This window comes from Volvox carteri (assembly GCF_000143455.1).
Source record: "Volvox carteri f. nagariensis unplaced genomic scaffold VOLCAscaffold_53, whole genome shotgun sequence".
NCBI classification, from domain to species: domain Eukaryota; kingdom Viridiplantae; phylum Chlorophyta; class Chlorophyceae; order Chlamydomonadales; family Volvocaceae; genus Volvox; species Volvox carteri.
In genome coordinates, this window is record NW_003307596.1 from 156,385 (window position 1) to 173,962 (window position 17,578).

The window sequence follows — 17,578 nt, forward strand, 5'->3', positions numbered from 1 at the left end:
TCAACGCAATGTTTACAACACGACTCGGAACCTGCCAACCCTCGAAAGCCCATGCACGTAACAGCGCTTGTTAACTGCTACGACAAGTGTGCCTGCTCTCCAACCACTTCGCACATGCACATGCGCCCACATACACCGTGATACAAAACATGATGTCCTGCGACCAACCGCAACCACAACTATCGCAACGCCTTGACCTGACAATTAAAATGACCGATGTCGTTCATGCAAATGTAGTCCGATCTCTGCGTATGCTGCTGAGTCCTATTGGGACGGAGCTTCGAATTAGCAGTCCCGTCCTAAGTAGGATGCCGCTACACGCTTCTACTCTAGTAATCCTCGCTGCTGAAGAGCACACGGAAGGGAATGCCGTACCACTCGATGTTGTTGTCCTTGGCGAACCTGTCGAAAAAAGTATGGGCAGTAGGATTGACGATAGTTAGGCACAGGTGGATGTCAAGCATGCATCGATAGCTAAGTTGGAACTCCCAGGGGCTGGCCATACGCATGCAGTGCGCCGGTCAAATTGATGCAACCGAAGCCTAACAAACAAATGCAACTGAAATCTGCAAAATATGTTCCGAATTAGCTGATGTGTTAGCTTCTCCGCAAACCTAAACCTCAAATAACGAGGTTTGTTGTGGCCCCATCGGCAATCGCATGCGACTGGCATGATGGCATGATGGCTGGCCGATCCTCCTCCAGTAGCATATAGCCTACAGCCCACCCCTTTCCGCCCGTCCGCCCGCCTGTCCATCCCCCCTCCAGCCATTCAGCCAGCCAGCCGGTACCCACTCTCGCAAGTTCATCGAGTGCTTGGAGGTGATGTGGTCCAGATAGCCCTCCATGGAGTCCCACGCGCCGCGAATAAGGTAGTGGTGGTTCATGGTGGCGAACTTGCGGACGCTGGGTAAAAAAGTCCATGGGGTGATTGGGGAGTCATAATGAACCGACAAGCCAATTGGAGCTGTCCGGGTGCCGGGCATTGCATGTTTTGGTCCGACTATCCGCCGTCAAAAAACCAAGTCAGAACTCAACCCAGACCGAACAGCTGTGCTGTGGTTTTCACCCGGCGACTTACACGAAGAAGCGGTTCTCGTCCTCGTCCTTCACCACGCGCTTCTGCATGTCCTCCACGAAGTTCAGGAAGTCGCCCTCCTAGCAGTCGCATGTACAGCAGGGTGTTCGACAGGGGGTCGCGGTTTAATGTACAGGCCGCGGTGTGCCCGACGGTCTGTGCATACAGACTTACAAAAATTTACTTTTAAATTTACAAAAAAGAGACATATCGCTATCGGAAGCCAGCCAATTTAGCCTATGCTGACACAAGCACGGAAGGACGGAAGGACGAGGGAAAAAAAACGGTCCTAACCAACCGAGCGCCAGTCGGGTACTCAAAATTTTAAAGATAGTGGCTTCATAGCAAGCCGACACAAACAGATCGCCTACTGGTTTCCAACCGCATCGTGGACCGTGAGGAGGGTGCATGCGAGCAGTTCAAAACAAAAGCCACAGGCACGTCATTTTCTGACCTTACCTGTGATGGCATGATGTGGAAGCGGATGCCGAGGTGTGCCGGCTCGTCACGCGGGTCCCAATCCTCGATCTCGCGACCACGGCGGCGGCGGCGCTCCAGGTCCTTGGCGGCGGCAGCACGGGCGGCGGTGGCGGCCTTCTCGCCCTCGCGATCCGCGCGGTACTCCTGTTGCAAAGTGGAGAGTCGATGGGTTCGAGTGGCAGGATTAAAACAATATCTCCGGGACGAGTATAGCTTGCAGAAGAAAGATGGGTTGCGAGCGTGGCTAAACTATAATGGAACGATACTGCGGCTGAAACTTACCCGCTTCTCATCTCCGAGCGCCTCCAGCGGGAACATCTCCACCAGGATGTCGTTGTCATCCACCCAGTTGTGGAAGTCCTTGAACGCGGTAGACCTGATAAGGCAAAAGCAGCAAACGGGAACGGTTTAGAAGTTGGGTCACCAAAGTCTGTCGAGGTAACACACACGAGTGCCGACTAACGGGCGCTACAACTACAGCAAACCAGCACTTTAATTTTTGAAGATAAATTTTATTTTCACTTCCAATAAATGAATTGCTCAACTCGCAGTGATCCATCAGGTCGCCGACTGTGTCCCACTCCGTGTAGCTCCAGAACATGACGTTGTCGTCCATGTCCTTGGTCTTCTGGTAGAAGCTAAGGCCCTTGACATCGCGCAACACCTTGTCGTGGCGATCCCTGCGATGTGAAAGCGAGGCGCGGTTGGGTTCGGTCAGCAGCGGTCAAGCAAAGTATGGGAACAGCGTCAATCGCGCCAGGTGGGTCAGACGGCACCTAGCGGGAAGCCAAGATGAAACGCCAGATGAAACCCAAGCAAGACAGCGTCGCAACAAGGGCCTTCGTGACCAACTCGTCAGGTGCATCGCACATTTCCCAAGCTCCAAAATCGCTCGGACGCCCCTTTGTAAGCCTTGGATGTCATACCACGCCCATCCCCACCGTCCCCTATTCTTACAGTTCCTCAATGAAGCGGTCGTGCAGTGTCGGGGGCACCTCGTACTTGATCAGCATGTACGCGGGGCGGTTCTCCATGCCCTCGCCTCCACGGCGCATCAGCCACTAATGATACATTGGGGAAGACAGCGAGCATCAGAAAAATATTTCAAGGCGAGATAGCAAGCCGGCGAGATAGCAAGCCGGCCAGGAACACCGAATAAAACCGGAAGCAGATCAGGACAGAAAGGGCACGAGCAAGACAGCAGCTGTAGTAGCTGGCCGCTGAAAAGGTCTCTCGAGATGCTGGTGGTCGCGCTTCGCGCTATTTGTAGAGCCGTACTGTGTACCAGCTACTACAGCAGCAAGCAGCAGGTGCGAACGTCTGAAGAGCTACCCCCGATCCGCCGTGGCGCACTCCCTATCGACGCGTCTGCATACGTCTGTAACCCAAATACTGATCGACCGTCAACTAAATACATGGCCATGCATATGAAGTCGTTTTCGCGCACGCGTACTGAGCATGCACATAGCCACAAATCATATTGCTCTCCGAGCTAAGGTTTTAATTAGAGGTCTTAGGATCCACGAGGACCATTGACGGCACACCGTCATCAACCGCGACAAGGCAACTGCTAACTGTCGACAAATATGTCTATGCAAAAGGAAAAAGCAAAGAGAGTAGTGTGTCGGGTGATCTTGCCTCAATTGCCTTGAGGCTGCTCGTGGCGGTGGTGCCGCCCGTCGTGCGGTGCAGGGATGAGGAGGCAGGTGATGAGCGGTAGGCGCTTGCACCCACACACAGCAGCAGCAGGAGCGCCGCTGCGGCCAGCAACGAACTACGCCGACTGGGCGACATCATGTAACGATGGAAGGTGGCAGCAAGGAAGTCGTGGCAGCTGCCCAATAATAATGAGCCGTCAAAGGTTAACGAGGGCGAAGGTCCGATAGGAGGACTAACTTGTAAGGAAATCTACTCTACAATATCAGAGAAAACATTGCTGCCTCCTATATCGTCCGATGCATAAACTAGATGCGCCGGCACACGGCTTTTATACTCCAAGCCTTAGGCGGGATGTTGTCGTAGCGGCTTCCAAATCGTCATGCTCCGAAACCGCAAGCGATGCAGTTTTCGTTGGTGGTCGTACGGTAACGTGCCTTGGGATGGCGCAACGATCGATCTGATGGGCTTGGGGCGACACGCGGACGCGCTAAGGTTAGGTGTTTTGCCAGTACACCTTTCATAACACCAAGCTGCATTTACAACATGTTTATTCACAATGAACTTCTACCAGATATAATATCTTAACGGATACTGATATGGCATGATCGAATACTTATAGTTCAGGCCCGTATGCGGGGGAAAGCTTTCTGTTCTGTTCTGTTTATTTGATTGGTTGGCAGACGGAATGCCTGCTGGGTGCTTCGTCGCCACGCGGCGGAGGACGCGTCGTCAACGCTTATTGTGGCGAATGAAAAATCCCTGAAGTAAACCCTGAAGTAATGGAAATTATTAGATACGTAGCTGCATGCGGATCGATGAAAGGGGAATCGCATTCCTAGTCCTTGTTCCTGTCAAACTAGTTTTGCGAACACACGGGTCATGCCTTCATAACGTGGGGGGAAATAGTTACATGTCGCTGCCAGGGTAGGGGCCTGCTGTTCTTCTCGCCACTGCAGGTATTTGCCGTCTTTTGTGCGAGGTGGCGAAGTGGCCAAGGGATGACTGGGAATGGGTTAACATTGGGACGGTCGCCACCGAAAACCCTAGGGGCTAAGGGGTGCTCATTTCGTTGGTCGATATAAGGATGTTTGCTTCTCAGGTGTTCGCTTCTTGAACGAGGAAGACGGAATCATGGATGTGAGTTCGATATGTGTCTTAATCGTGCAGCGTGCTGCTGGCTACGTGAAGGAAGGGTAGATGCTGATTCATACAAGATGCCAATCGATTTGACAGATTTCGACAAATATATACTGGAAAGCAGATCATAGGTCGCACGGATTGGGTTGGACACGGAGCTCGTAAGGGGTCTTAGATCCTTATTGCGGTAGCGGGGCTTAGATTTTTATTGGTCTAGCGGGCTTACATTTTTAAGTTTCGGATATGTGTTGGGAATATCTGGCGACGAAGGTTGCTAGATGTAACACAGCAAAGGCGTAACCTGGGATACGCCTTTGCTGTGTTACAATGGTATCGAGACGGGACCGCACGACTTCCGTAACAAACTTCGGGTCGGCGGTTCGATTCTGGCAACCAGCAAGTCGCAAATTGGCGATTTCATGGTGTAATGGATAAACCAGCGCACTGGCGCGAGGTGGGATGGCTCCTGTGCTCGAAATAATGGCCGAGGACGTCCATTGCTAAGTGGGGGGCAATGTAACGACGCAAATGCCAATCTGAGCATCCCGGGTTACGCCTTTGCTGTGTTACACTAGAGCTTTACGTCCGCGCAAAGATCTTCTGATAGCGTCACGCAAAAGGCTGCGTTGGTCGTTCGTTACAGAAGCCCATGTCAGGCCGCAGTCAGGCACGCATGGGCGGTATGTGTGTGATTGTGATATGTGAGTGCGTCCAGGCTCCGTGCACTGCACTTGATCCGATGAGGGCAAACAAGACTCCCACCCAGACCAGACAACGCAAGTGTCACCTAGACGGCCAAAAGCAAACCCAATGGGAAGGCTCAGGACCCGCAACCACTGGGGCATTTTCCATTAGACTCCCCAACTGCCGAAAGTCCTCAGACCTCCACCAGAAAGCCCATCAGCAAATACTGATAAGAACTTGCACGTTGTTTGTTACTAGATGATGACGCCTGAACCGCAAAAACTCCCCAATTAAAAGAAACCAATAAAAAGGAGCAAAAATAGGTTATAGCTAATCGTCCATCGGTGGCCTCTCCCGTGATCGTAAGAACTTGTGTGACACAAATCACAAGAAGGGGTGATGTGACCCAGAACAGAATCCCACTTTTTCCATGGAACGCCCAAAGCTGCGAATCCCGGAAGGCGGCCCCAAAAGTCAACAACGAACTCGATGAATGGCTCCTGGAAGGCAAGGGGCAGGCAACAGTGCCGGGTTGTTATCGCCGCCCATGCTCCATAGCTGACACCGCAGCAAGAGCCACAACATCCCAAACACATTGTTTTGCACTTTTTGCAGAGCTTGGACAAGCCAAAGTTGTTCGCGTGACACTGGAAATCCTATCGACCGAGTGAATTGAATTGAAGAACATCCCCCAACGTTTTCTTACAGCCCAGGAGTACAAGTGCTTGGTGTCGAAACTCCAGCCCTGGGCGGATGTCTTAATATGGAGGGGCTGTGCGCTGCAGGTGCTTCCAGAGAAGACCGGGACGTTTGGATCATGATCCAAACGATATGATCATATCGCAATTCGCCTGCATACCGATAGTCATGCGCCAATCTTGTAATGAACGCTTACGGTAATGGGTTCATACTAACGGGAAACCGAAGTTTTCGACAGTTTTTAAAAGGTAAAAAATGCGTAGCTGTTAAGGACTTGAGCAATACAGGCTAACTACTTCCACACCATTTGATTGCGGCATGGATGCTCTCAAGCTTCAAGAGGCCCTTTGATACCAACTCTTGGTAGGCCCTGGGAATCATTAACCCTGCCTGACACAGGTCAGAAGGCAATTTCCCCGGCACTGGGCGAAAATGAAAATTGTAACATAAAATAAAACACATAGGCCGCCGCCGCTCCAGCAGTGCTCACAGCAGCACGTGTGCACGTGTAGTAAAGCAGAGCTGCTCCAGCAACAACATCGACGGCGTGGCGGCTACAGCAACGGCAACAGCAACGGCCGCAACAGCAGCTGCCACTGCGTCCACGTGTTCCGGCGACACTGGTCCTCGTCCTGTCATCCACACCTGGCCGGCTCACACGCGAGCGCCCCAACAGCCCCTACTTCACAGGTCGGTTGCAACCACCGAGGGGCCTTACCAAGCATTTTCCCTAGGGGCGGAAACCTCTTTCCTACCATCCTCTCCTTCTCCGCCTGCTTCACACCCACTCCCTGGTCTCTCTTGCGTTCCATTCACCCAGCTCAGCCAGGATGATAGGCGATTCAAGCGCAAAGCGGCGCAAAGCCCCAAGGGTTCCATGGGTAGGGGACCCCTGGGCCAGACTCGTGTGCTGAAGGGACATGCAGGAGTTCTACGCACCGCACCGCACACTCCGAGAATCCTATTTCCCGAATGAATTTTGAGGCGCTCGCTCGCTCGGCAGCTAGCAATAAATGAATGGATGTCTGGTTATCACGAAGTACCACAGACAGGGGCAGGTCGCATCCGGGGAGGAGCATGAAACACACTAGCAACGCAACACCACCAGCGCAACACTGTATAGTATGTATGTATGTATGTATGTATGTATGTATGTATGTATGTATGTATGTATGTATGTATGTATGTATGTATGTATGTATGTATGTATGTATGTATGTATGTTGTCAGCACAGACCATCACACTGCTGCTCGGGTGGTTAGGAGGGTGCACCGGGCGTCTGGTATAGCAATCAAATCCCCAGCTGCCGCGCAGTCATAAACCGACCCACGCGTGTGTGTGTGTGTGTGTGTGTGCGAGGGTACCGGGTAGCGCCTGAGACGGTGAGGGCCGGAAGCGCAACGAACACCGGCGAGGACCCAAAGAGCAACCAACACATGCAGACTCGTGTGCTCGTCGGCGAGGAACCAGAGGCCAACCAGAGAAGAAGAAAAAAGAAGATGCCAACCAAGTTGTATGTCCCAAAATGCATCTCTATGGCATCAAACGTAGCCATTAACAGTTTCACGTAGTCAATTAAACAAACATAGCAGTAGCGTTCATACTACATACATAATGACAATAACAGTAACAGAGAGAAAACAGTGGCGTGCGAGTCACAAGTCGCAGTATAGCGTGGGGTCAGTCACAAGTAGCGGTAGTATTCACATTTCGTCCCCTCCCTCCCTCCCTCCCTCCCTCCCTCCCTCCCTCCCTCCCTCCCTCCCTCCCTCCCTCCCTCCCTCCCTCCCTCCCTCCCTCCCTCCCTCCCTCCCTCCTTTCCTGCAGTGAAGGAGCCGGTGTTCTTTTTCCGTTCGCCATTGTCGCCATCTCACAGCCTCCCCTCCCTCTCCTCTTTATGTAACTGCGAATGGCGTGTGACCATTACAACACCCCCAACCACACACCCCCAACCACACACACACACACACGCCATTCACGTTGGCCGGTAGCTCACCCCGGGGTCCTAGTTATGATCCTCCTTTACCGCAATCCCCGTGAGGTCGCGGTCGTGAGCACGCACGATCAGGGATGGGGGGGTCTGGTTGGTCACGTAGATCTTCCAAGTGCAGTCGGTCCCCAACTCCTACAGTGCTTTTAGTGTGAGGGCAAGTGGTGTTCCCCGACAGTCTTCGGGACTGGCTGCGATACAGTTTAAAAATCCATAAATCCATACATCCATACGTACATACATACGTACGCACGCACGTACATACGTACATACGTACAAACGTAAACACATACATACATACATACATTGGAGTGGCCACCCTAAGTCGCCATGTCAGGTTGCAGCAACATTTGTTCGCATGTAGATTTTCTTTCCTGGTGCAGTCGCCCAGCCGAGGATTCATCACGTTTGCCAAAGGATGAAGACACAGATCACATGTTCCGATCACATGTGGGTCGCGAGAGGCTGGAAGTGTGTGTGCCCCGGAAGTGCGCGTACTGAACGGTGTTGGGGAAAGAAAAGCATCGTCGCGCTGCGCGCGTGTCTGTGCGTCTGTGCATCTGTCTGTATATAAGCCGTGGCGAGCTGAAATTTATTAGGGTACATCACGAGCCGGTCCGCTCAAGCTCGGCCGCCTCCCAGGGTGCCGAACCCGCGACGGCCGCCTCCGCCGGCCACCGCCCAGGCGGCTGCGGCAGCTGAACCAGCTCCCAACGCATCGCTCAAAGCCGCCGGCGACGCAGGTCCCGGCGGCGCGCCAAGGCCGCCGTACCCTGCCGCCGCCACCCCTGCACCGCCCCCTAGGTGCGGCGGCAGCGGCAGATGCATACGCATCTCCGTAAACTCGATGCCGTGCTTGTGGAAGACCTCCCGTACGGCAGACATGATACCGTGACGCGCGTTCGCGATGCGCTTGTGAGCGGCGGAAAGGTTGAACTTGTACCTGCGACCCATGGGTCCGTCGGTCGGTGGACCGGTCAGCAGTCAGTCAGGTCTTCTATAGGTCGTGGGGCGTGGGGCGTGGGCTAGGGCTAAGTCACGGGACAGGACACATACATCCCCTCTAAATCTCTCAGCCACCCCAACAGCTCACCGATGGAACGTGCGGATGATGACCTTGTTGGGCCGCTCAAAGCCGTGGTACACCGCCAGGAAGCCGTACATCTCGTCGTACTCGCTCTTCGTACGTGTGATGACGTCCATGGCGGCCTGTTGCATCTCCTCCAGAACGGACGGCGGAGTGGAGGCGTCAACCGCGAAATAGTTTTGCTCGATCTTCCAGTCCGACCTGTGTACGACGACCCCCGAGGCCCGGACAGCGGTGGATAACACGTTTCGTCCCGAGGCGGACATGGACGGGGACACGCGGGAGGGGGAAGGAAGGGAGGGGGAGCGGGTTGGATCAGTCGGTTGAGGTGTGTGACCCCGTTGCGTCCTCCCGGGAACACCTCGTGCATGGCACCGATGGTGCCGGTAAGGAAACGGTCATGTGATCTGCGGGTGTATGTGAGTATGTATGTAGGTATACGGTGCGTGTGTCAAGCTCCATAGATTATTATCCACCCCGACCACATGCCGTGTTGCAGTACTCTTCCACCGCCCCTATAGCTATGGTGATGGCTAGTAACCATGGTGATGTCATGTGTGGAATGAAGCGGCCTGACAATAAAACGATGTGTTAAAATACAACAAAAAAAATAAATGGAAGCCTCCGGGGACCACGAGTCACGGCAGTCTCCCCACCGGCCCAGCTAGCGCCATTTCGCCCTCACCCACAAAGACAAGCAGGGAGGGGCAGGGAGGGGCAGGGAGGGGCAGGGAGGGGCAGGGAGGGGCAGGGAGGGGCAGGGAGGGGCAGGGAGGGGCAGAAACACACGACGAAGAGCCCATTTGGACTCACGACACGCAATTCTTCATGACTCGACGCGATCAGGACTCATATCACACGTCACTGCATGCACGTGGCCACAAAGCCACACAGCAACGCGACTTAATAAAAAAACGCGCTCTTGGCTTTGGACGAGGGAGGGGCACGTGTCCGTCCCTCCCATGTGATGGTGGCGAGTGGACGGTTGGTCTCTCTTGCGGGGACAACAGTTTTTCCCTCCGCCTCCCCAGCCCCCTCCCCAGCCCCCTCCCCAGCCCCCTCCGCAGCCGCACCTTGTGAGGTTCGTGAAGCGGTTGGAGGACAGCTTGTTGAGGGGCAGAGTCACCAGCTCCCCGTCGGCACTCTTCTTCACACGCAGGTAGAAAATGTTGAAGTCCTGGCGGGTGTTTGTGTGTATGTATGTATGTGTGGGAGGGCGTGGCCGCGCGAGGGGGGGTGATGCATGATGGATTGGGGGGGATGGGTGGGGACTCTCCGGAGGACGTGGGGAAACAGCCCGGGGATGTGGGAGAGCATAAGAAGGGGCCAAGAACAGGAGTGCGCAGGCGTGGCAGGGCGCAAGGTTTGGCGTGGCTGTTGGCGTTGGTACGGCAACGACCCGACAGCGGAAACACACTTTAGTGCGACAACTGCATGTGGTCGTACGTATGTATGTATGTAGCACAAAGTGGCCCCAGCCTGCTGTAAAAATGTCTGGGCGAGCGCGGGCACGTGTAGGACAGGTCTTGTGTGTGCGAGGTCGGCGCCTTGTTTGTTTCCCTTGGTTTTCAGGTGCATGGCTCCCATGCATCAGATTTACCGGCATCCAGTCAGTGAGGAACAGCATTTCTGAGTTCTGACGGGCCGGGGGGGGGCGCCTCGACCATGTCGTACAGTACGACACTTCAGTGTTTGTACGGACGCACGCACGTACCTGTACGACACCCATAACTCTCCATCCGGGGGCCTCCTCAATGACCAGCTCTGTAAAGGTCATCCGTGTCCAAATAGGGGTTTGAGGAGGTTAGAGACACCTCAGTACAGTGCACGGGGTTTTATGTGATACCCAGTGCATATTCATGCATTACATGCAGTACATGCAGTACACGTAACGTGTTAATGGTTAGGCACACGTGAAAGCATCGGTATGAAGCAGCAGGGTCAGGGTGGATGGCTAACACCATGTAAAGCAGGTTAACGGTTGGTCGACACCTTTAAATACCGGTAGGTAGTTAGGTAGGTAGTTAGGTTGGTAAGTAGGTTGGTAAGTAGGCAGGTCAACCGCTTAACAGTTTTTTTGGTTAAGGAACGGGCTGCTGTTACGGACAATCCTTCTACAAATCTAAAGTCCCTCGACTCAGCTCAATTACAGCTGCGCTGCTGCCGCCATACCGCAGTCCTTTCCTCTCCCCCCCCCCCCGGGCCCCACCATCTTACCTTCCCCCACGTCGAACGGCTGCTGAGTCAGGATCAACACGCACCCCAGCAGCACGTGTCTGATGGTGGGCAGGCGAGCAGGTAGGTAGGTGGATAGGTAGGAAGGTAGGCAGGCGCAAATTTAGTAAAGGAGACAGGAAGAGAGACCACGCAGACGGCAATGAACCGCTGGGTGATGAGTTCGGGCATACAGGTCGTGGCAGCAGCAGCAGCAGCAGCAGAAACAGCACGAGGGGGAAGAAGAAGGGAGGAGGAAGGGAGGAGGAGGAAGGGAGGAGGAGGAAAGGGATGGGAGACGGGGAGGACACACAGACACACACACACCCCACCCCACCCGCCCCACCCCACACCCCACCCCACCCTGCCCCAGTCAGCCGCATGTGGATGCAAGGCAACCCCCCAGGGACCTGACCCCGCCCTCGGGGGCCTCCGGAGCTCATCCTGCACAGCATACGCTGATTGACCTCCGAGCCCCTCCTGCTGCTGCCAGCTGTCACCACTCCTTTCCTCAACCAGTCCCTCCACAGTCCCCCCTCCAACGTTGCCCCTCTCTCGGAGCCCCCGGTCTCGGAGCCCCCGGTCTCGGAGCCCCCGGTCTCGCGGAGCCCCCGGTCTCGGAGCCCCCTCTCGCGGAGCCCCCTCTCGCGGAGCCCCCGGTCTCGGAGCCCCCGGTCTCGGAGCCCCCGGTCTCGGAGCCCCCGGTCTCGGAGCCCCCGGTCTCGGAGCCCCCGGTCTGCGACGACTCCAAGACTCCCATCATTTTACTACATGGTACAGCGATCCTTTGTAAGAGAGTCTCATTCGAGGATAAGCCACCTCATTTTCCTCACTTGATTTGCTCGCTGAATATGAGCGACACCACCAGCACGTACACGGAGAATATGTCCAGGGAGGTCTTGGAGCCGCCGCCGCTGGAGAAGAACCTCGCCACATCCAGAATGGACAAGTAGACCGGCACCAGGAAGATGCCTGGTGCGTGCAGATATGCGGGTGGGTGGGATGTGGGTGGGTGGGTGAGGAGGCCGGGAGGAGCAGCAGCAGGATAGCTACAGCTACAGCGACAGTGGCAGTAGCAGCAGCAGCAGTGTGTGGTGAAAGTAGCAAGCGGTCGTAGCAGCGGCGGCGGCAACCCACAGCAACAGACTCGCCATTACAGCAACAGACTCGGCACCAGCGGCGGCGGCGGAGGAGCACATTATTACCGTCCTTTCAGATCTTCCAGGTTTGCCATTGAGATAAGATTAAGATAAGACCACCACCACCACCACCACCACCACCACCACCACCACCACCACCACCGCCAGGACCACGACCACGAAAGCCATGGCTCTCCACCCGCATTGACAGCAGACAGACATCTCCCATCTGCAACCCCAATCCTAGGTATTATCCCCCAATCCTGGGTAGCCCTGCACTCCGGCCCTTACCGGCCCCTGCGAGGTCGTTCTCCCCCCCTCCTCTTCTACAACCCAACTCCCACCAAAGCACCGGGCATTTCCCCCCCCCCCGGACCTCCAGACGCCGCCCTCCCCAGGGGGGGGAGGCAGGACAGCGTGCACGTCGCAGCCGCGCTCGTGCATATGCAGCCCGAGCCGTGCAGACAGTGCTCACCGTTGATGATGGCGATCAAGCTGCTCTGCAGCGATGACGTCAGCCGTCGTACCGCTCGTACAGTCAACGCCATGGAGCGCTGTTGTTGCAGGAAGCTTATGACCGCCGACCTTACATTGTCCCTCGTCAGTTTACCTACGTAGTTTAGTGACATGAGCAGTACAGAAAGTAAGCGCGAGTGAGGAAGTACAAAACGGACGATTTAATGGAAATCATTAACATGGGGTATATCAGGAACGTAATCCACTTTATACATTCTTACTGATGTACACATGCCTATAGACACAGAACACAGGAATACAGAATGGCACGTCGTTCCGACTTGCGACCGAGGAAAATTAGGGAGCAACGATGCCGGCCGAGCAGAGGCAGGTGGGGGCTGCGTGTGGAAGGACCAAAATTTACCAAAATCTAAGAAAATTTAAGAAACTTCTCCTACAAAGCCTAGTCACTTTTGCTATCCTCCATTACCCTCCTCCCCTTTCCATGCCATTCTCGCTTAGCGTTCCATTACCACCACTACGCTTAGAGGCGCCAAAGTAAAAAAGTATCCTGTTCGAATTCGTTGATCCGGCTTCCATGCGCTTTCTCCGTCGAGAGTAATCCCACCCGGACGCATCTGGTGCTCGCTCTACCCAACCCCCTGCACAGTGTGCCACGCCAGTCCTTCCGGCGGCCCGATGTCGTTGACCGATCTCCAACCCCCTCAACCCCCGCATCCACGGACCCCCCATGCAGCCCCAAAATGGACCCCACGCTTGCTTGCATGTATGTGCGGCCCCTCTATTCCCCCCTCCATTCCGCCCCCTCCCTCCCCCACCCCCCCCACACACACCGTCCTTGTCGCCGTCCAGCGCGTCCCAGGCGATTTGCCGGTCCACCTCGTGCGTGAAGATGCTCGCGAGCATCTGTGTCGGAGCGACGAGCGGGGGACGGCAAACGGTGCGGTTGCGAGTGGACAGACGCAAGGGAGACATACATACGCAGAGACACAAAGCGGCACGTGCCAGAGGCGCACGAGCCAGAGACACTAAGTGCAGAGAGGCACAAACCCAAAAGGCACAGAGACACAAAGCGGCAAAGTGCCCGGCCCCAGGTGTACAGAGACACAAAGCGGCAAAGTGCCCGGCCCCAGGTGTACAGAGACACAAAGCGTGTGGAATATCCCGGTGGCGATCTAAAAGGGCTTTTGTTTGACACCTACCTGGACAACCGAAGTTTTTGCCAAATCCGCCGTACCATGATTCACCTGACTTAAAAATCATCTCGAGTCTGCCGCTAAAGGTATGTCGTACCTTCCGTCCTGATGGGCGTCGTACCTGATGGACGAAATCTACCATAAATCCCATTGCTACTTTACGTACTTCACAGATGTGAAGACACCACCGTACCATCACAACGTTCCGCCCTCATCCTCACCACCACCACCACCACCACCACCACCACCACAATCCTCCTCCTCTTCCCCCTCTTCCATGTTATCGGCAGGTTCGCTCTCACCTCTTTCTCAATGGTATCATCGCTCCCGGGGAGACCCACACACTCCCACACAGCCTCCTGGAAAGTAGTCGCAAGAGCCGGAATATCAAGGTCGGACAGGCTGCCGTACACCTGCATGTTTGCAGTACACCATTTCGCACGACAAGACGGCCCAGGGAGGAGAGGAACACCCGTCGTGTACCCGGGGGACATAAGACAGACAAACAGATAAACAAACAGATAGATAGACAGATAGACAGACAGACAGACAGAGACACACACGCACAGCGCACTGCGCGTCAAAGCTGGCCCTTACGAGCACAGCCAGGGGTCCCGTACACACACACGTGCCGAGCAGATCATGGATGGTTGATGCCACGATGGATCCTAACAGGCCGCTGGTAGTGTTGCTGGGGCCCCATAACCCAAGCAACGTGTACGTCAGGAAAGGCCCATAGAAACACCAAACGTGACCATGTTCGTTACTCTCCTAGGAGGTGGCGACTGGAGGCTGTCGCCACCTCCTAGGAGAGTAGGAGGCTGTCGCCACCTCCTAGGACAGCTCTACGGCGGATGTGGTGTGGCAGCGATCTCACCTCGCCTATCCCGCTCATACAAACTTCCTACCATGCAACATCTCTCTCTCGCCCTCTTCCCCCCTCCCCCATCCTCCCTCCCACATCCCCCCTCCCCCATTCCCCCTCCCACATCCCCCATCCCCCCTCCCTCTTCCCCCCTCCCTCTTCCACCCTCCCACACACACCCTCCCCCCTCCACTCTCATACCGCACAGCAAAACAACCAATGAATCAGCTTGGCAGCCAGCTAGTCTGTTAGCCAGCTCGACCAGCCCACAGCCCAATCCGACACCCCCAACACCACACACACACACACACACACATACACATCAGCACCTTGAGCATCTTGTCCAGCAGTGTCCGAGGGTTGATGATCTTGCGAGCGCCGGACTGCCGCAACGCGTGCAGCTGACGGCGGGCGGCACCGTGCGAGGTGGTGGGTGCAAAGCTAGCTCCGGGCTTCTCGGGTAGGCTGACTTCCTGCGCGTGGCATGGCGAGAGAGTTGGGAAGATTGTGTGTGGGGGGTTGGCTATGCAAGAAGCGTAAATTGAATTGGGGAGCAGGGTGAATGAAGGCGAGCACATAGGGCGAAAAATTATGAAGGCTGCTTCTAGGGCTGTAAAATGAAGTTGACAGGAGGGTGTCCTGGGGGTCCTGAGGGTGTTTTAGAGTCGTGGCGCCACCCGGAAGTTGCGGTGTGGCTGTGGCGGAGGGTGCATGGAACATGATGGCCCAAGTTCTTAGGATTCTGTTAGTAGGGGAACGAGAGCGCAGAAGGAAAAGAAATGGCAGAGGGAAAAGAAGAAGATATCACGTACGACAGACGCTGTCCCACTCACGAAACGGATCCACTGGCACACACAGCACGGGAGGACGGGGGAGCCAAAACGCCGTGCGCCCGTGGACACGTTATCTGGCGCCTGTCGTGCGTAGGATCTATTGTTCCATACATCCAACATGCACCCACACGGGACGCGGGGCCCACTTTGCGCGGAAGCAAAGGCTGGGGGGCCCCACAGGCACATGAGGCTCCAACAACGTGGTTAAAGCTCAATAAGGAAAAGAACAGCCCTCTCCAGCCCTCTCGCCGTCCCCCGCGCGACAATATAAGGGAGACGCAAAAGCCTGCGAAGCAATCTTACGCACTCATGCATTACCTATATATTTATTTTGTTTTCGGTTATGTCATCATGGTACGGTGGCCGAGTGGTCTAAGGCGTAGGATTAAGGCTCCTATCCGTAAGGGCGCAGGTTCAAATCCTGCCCGTATCAGTTTGGTCTCATTGGCATGCGTGTTGCAAAGTAAATCAGGGAGTAATTTGAAGGCCTCCCACATATACCCGCATCACTACCAAAAGATCGTTCATAGTCCCCCCGCCTCTTATGGGCACACCCGCACTTGCGGGCGGATCTTGTAACTCGTGCCTCTTATCATTGCCAACGCGTTTCCTCATGGCAATCTCCATCACCACCTACGGGTCCTAGCCCTGGATCCGGTCGGGATCCATGACCATATGGAAGTGCAGGATCTAGGACCACCTGGATCCAAAGCCCCAAGATTCCGCCCAGGCCCCGCGGTGCGCCCGCTAAGACCAGGGGAGTGGATCCTCACCCGCAGCCAGTCGTACACCACCAGCGCTTTCAGCAATGTACGGCGCACGTGCACCATTTCCGTCTCCATCTGCTGGATTTCTTCCTGCAGCGATTTGGACCTCTGACGTTCTCCAGCGCTGAAGTTGACGCTACCGATGCTGCTGCTGCCACTGCGGCTCTTTGTGTCGCTCGCCGCCACCCCTGCCGCCGCCCCTGCATCTTGGCCGCCGATGGCTTGCACCCTGCTTCGTCCAAGTCCCCAGCAGCAACCCCACCGCAAGCAACCGCGGCCGCTTCGCGTGGCTGCCGGCTGCCCGCCGCCCCCTAGCCCGGTTGACACCGCAGCCGCCGCGTTGTTTCCAGCTTGCATGCCGCCGTTGCGGCTTCTGCCAATGCCACCGGTGCCGCCAACATCGCCATCCGAGTTCACGCCTACAACTGCCACTGGAACAGGGACAGAATCCAGATCTGGATTTGGGAAAGATCCCGGATCCGGAACTGCCACGGCGCTGTCGCGTGAGAGCTCCGCGTCACCGGCAGCTCTCTGGGTGGACGCGCCGGAAGCGCCTCCTGAAGTATTGACCGGGGGGCGGCTGCCATTGGCAGCAGCTCCGGCAGCACCGTTGCTAGTCGTTTCCGACGGCAGCGGTGGCAGCGGTATCGGCGCTACCACCGCTCCGTTTGTCCGCGCAGCACCGCCGCCGGCGCTGGGCGGTGGCGGCAACGGCAGCAGCCCGTCGTTGCCTGCTGCTGCTGTTCCTGCTGCTGCTGTTCCTGCTGCTGCAGCTCCTGCTGGTGGTGGTGAGCCTGGGTTCCGGACGTCCATAGCGAAAGTGACTACCGCCGCCGCTGTTGGCCGCTCTGTCGTCGCCGCTGGCGCCGGCGCCGCCAGCGCCGCCGCTGCCGCCGCGGCGTCCACAGAGGTCGTCGGGGTCGGCACCGAAACCTGCCCGCTGACCAAATACCGCAGTCCGGGCCAAGAAGCTCTCAACAAATGTGGATTCTGCCGTAGCATATCCAACGCCATCCCAATGGAACCCTCCCTCTTGCGCTGCTTCTCATCTTCCAGCTTCTTACCGATGAGGCTATACATGACGTGGGCATGCTGTGCCGCGGCGACGTCATACGGTCCCGCCGTCGCCGCCGCGTCGAGCATCATCATGGCGACATCGCCGATGGGCCGGAGGTTGCAGGGACAGGCGCGGACGACGGTTTGCAAAAGAAGAGAACACGATGTTACCCGGGATGGGGCCACATGGGACGTGCGTCAAGATAGCGGGCTCCC

The 17,578-nt window shown here is 56.0% G+C and overlaps 2 protein-coding genes across 2 annotated transcripts in view; both read right to left on the minus strand.

Annotated features, from left to right (window-relative positions):
* VOLCADRAFT_96526 (uncharacterized protein) overlaps window positions 1-2,613 on the minus strand; it is a gene marked incomplete at both ends in the record, with an annotated part of 4,249 nt that extends 1,636 nt beyond the window's left edge. The window contains 7 exons of the mRNA XM_002955604.1: window positions 376-495; window positions 796-906; window positions 1,082-1,158; window positions 1,538-1,702; window positions 1,841-1,934; window positions 2,050-2,238; window positions 2,516-2,613. Of these exons, the coding sequence (XP_002955650.1) occupies window positions 376-495; window positions 796-906; window positions 1,082-1,158; window positions 1,538-1,702; window positions 1,841-1,934; window positions 2,050-2,238; window positions 2,516-2,613 (854 nt within the window). The remainder of the gene's footprint in view (window positions 1-375; window positions 496-795; window positions 907-1,081; window positions 1,159-1,537; window positions 1,703-1,840; window positions 1,935-2,049; window positions 2,239-2,515) is intronic.
* A 5,736-nt stretch (window positions 2,614-8,349) lies between these two features.
* VOLCADRAFT_96527 (uncharacterized protein) lies at window positions 8,350-17,452 on the minus strand (the record flags this gene model as incomplete). The annotated part of the gene is made up of 11 exons (XM_002955605.1): window positions 8,350-8,671; window positions 8,822-9,016; window positions 9,889-9,992; window positions 10,530-10,579; window positions 11,033-11,091; window positions 11,863-12,001; window positions 12,644-12,778; window positions 13,479-13,551; window positions 14,144-14,254; window positions 15,036-15,179; window positions 16,313-17,452. 11 exons carry the CDS (start codon window positions 17,450-17,452, stop codon window positions 8,350-8,352), a joined length of 2,472 nt encoding a protein of 823 aa, XP_002955651.1.
* Window positions 17,453-17,578: the final 126 nt, after the last annotated feature.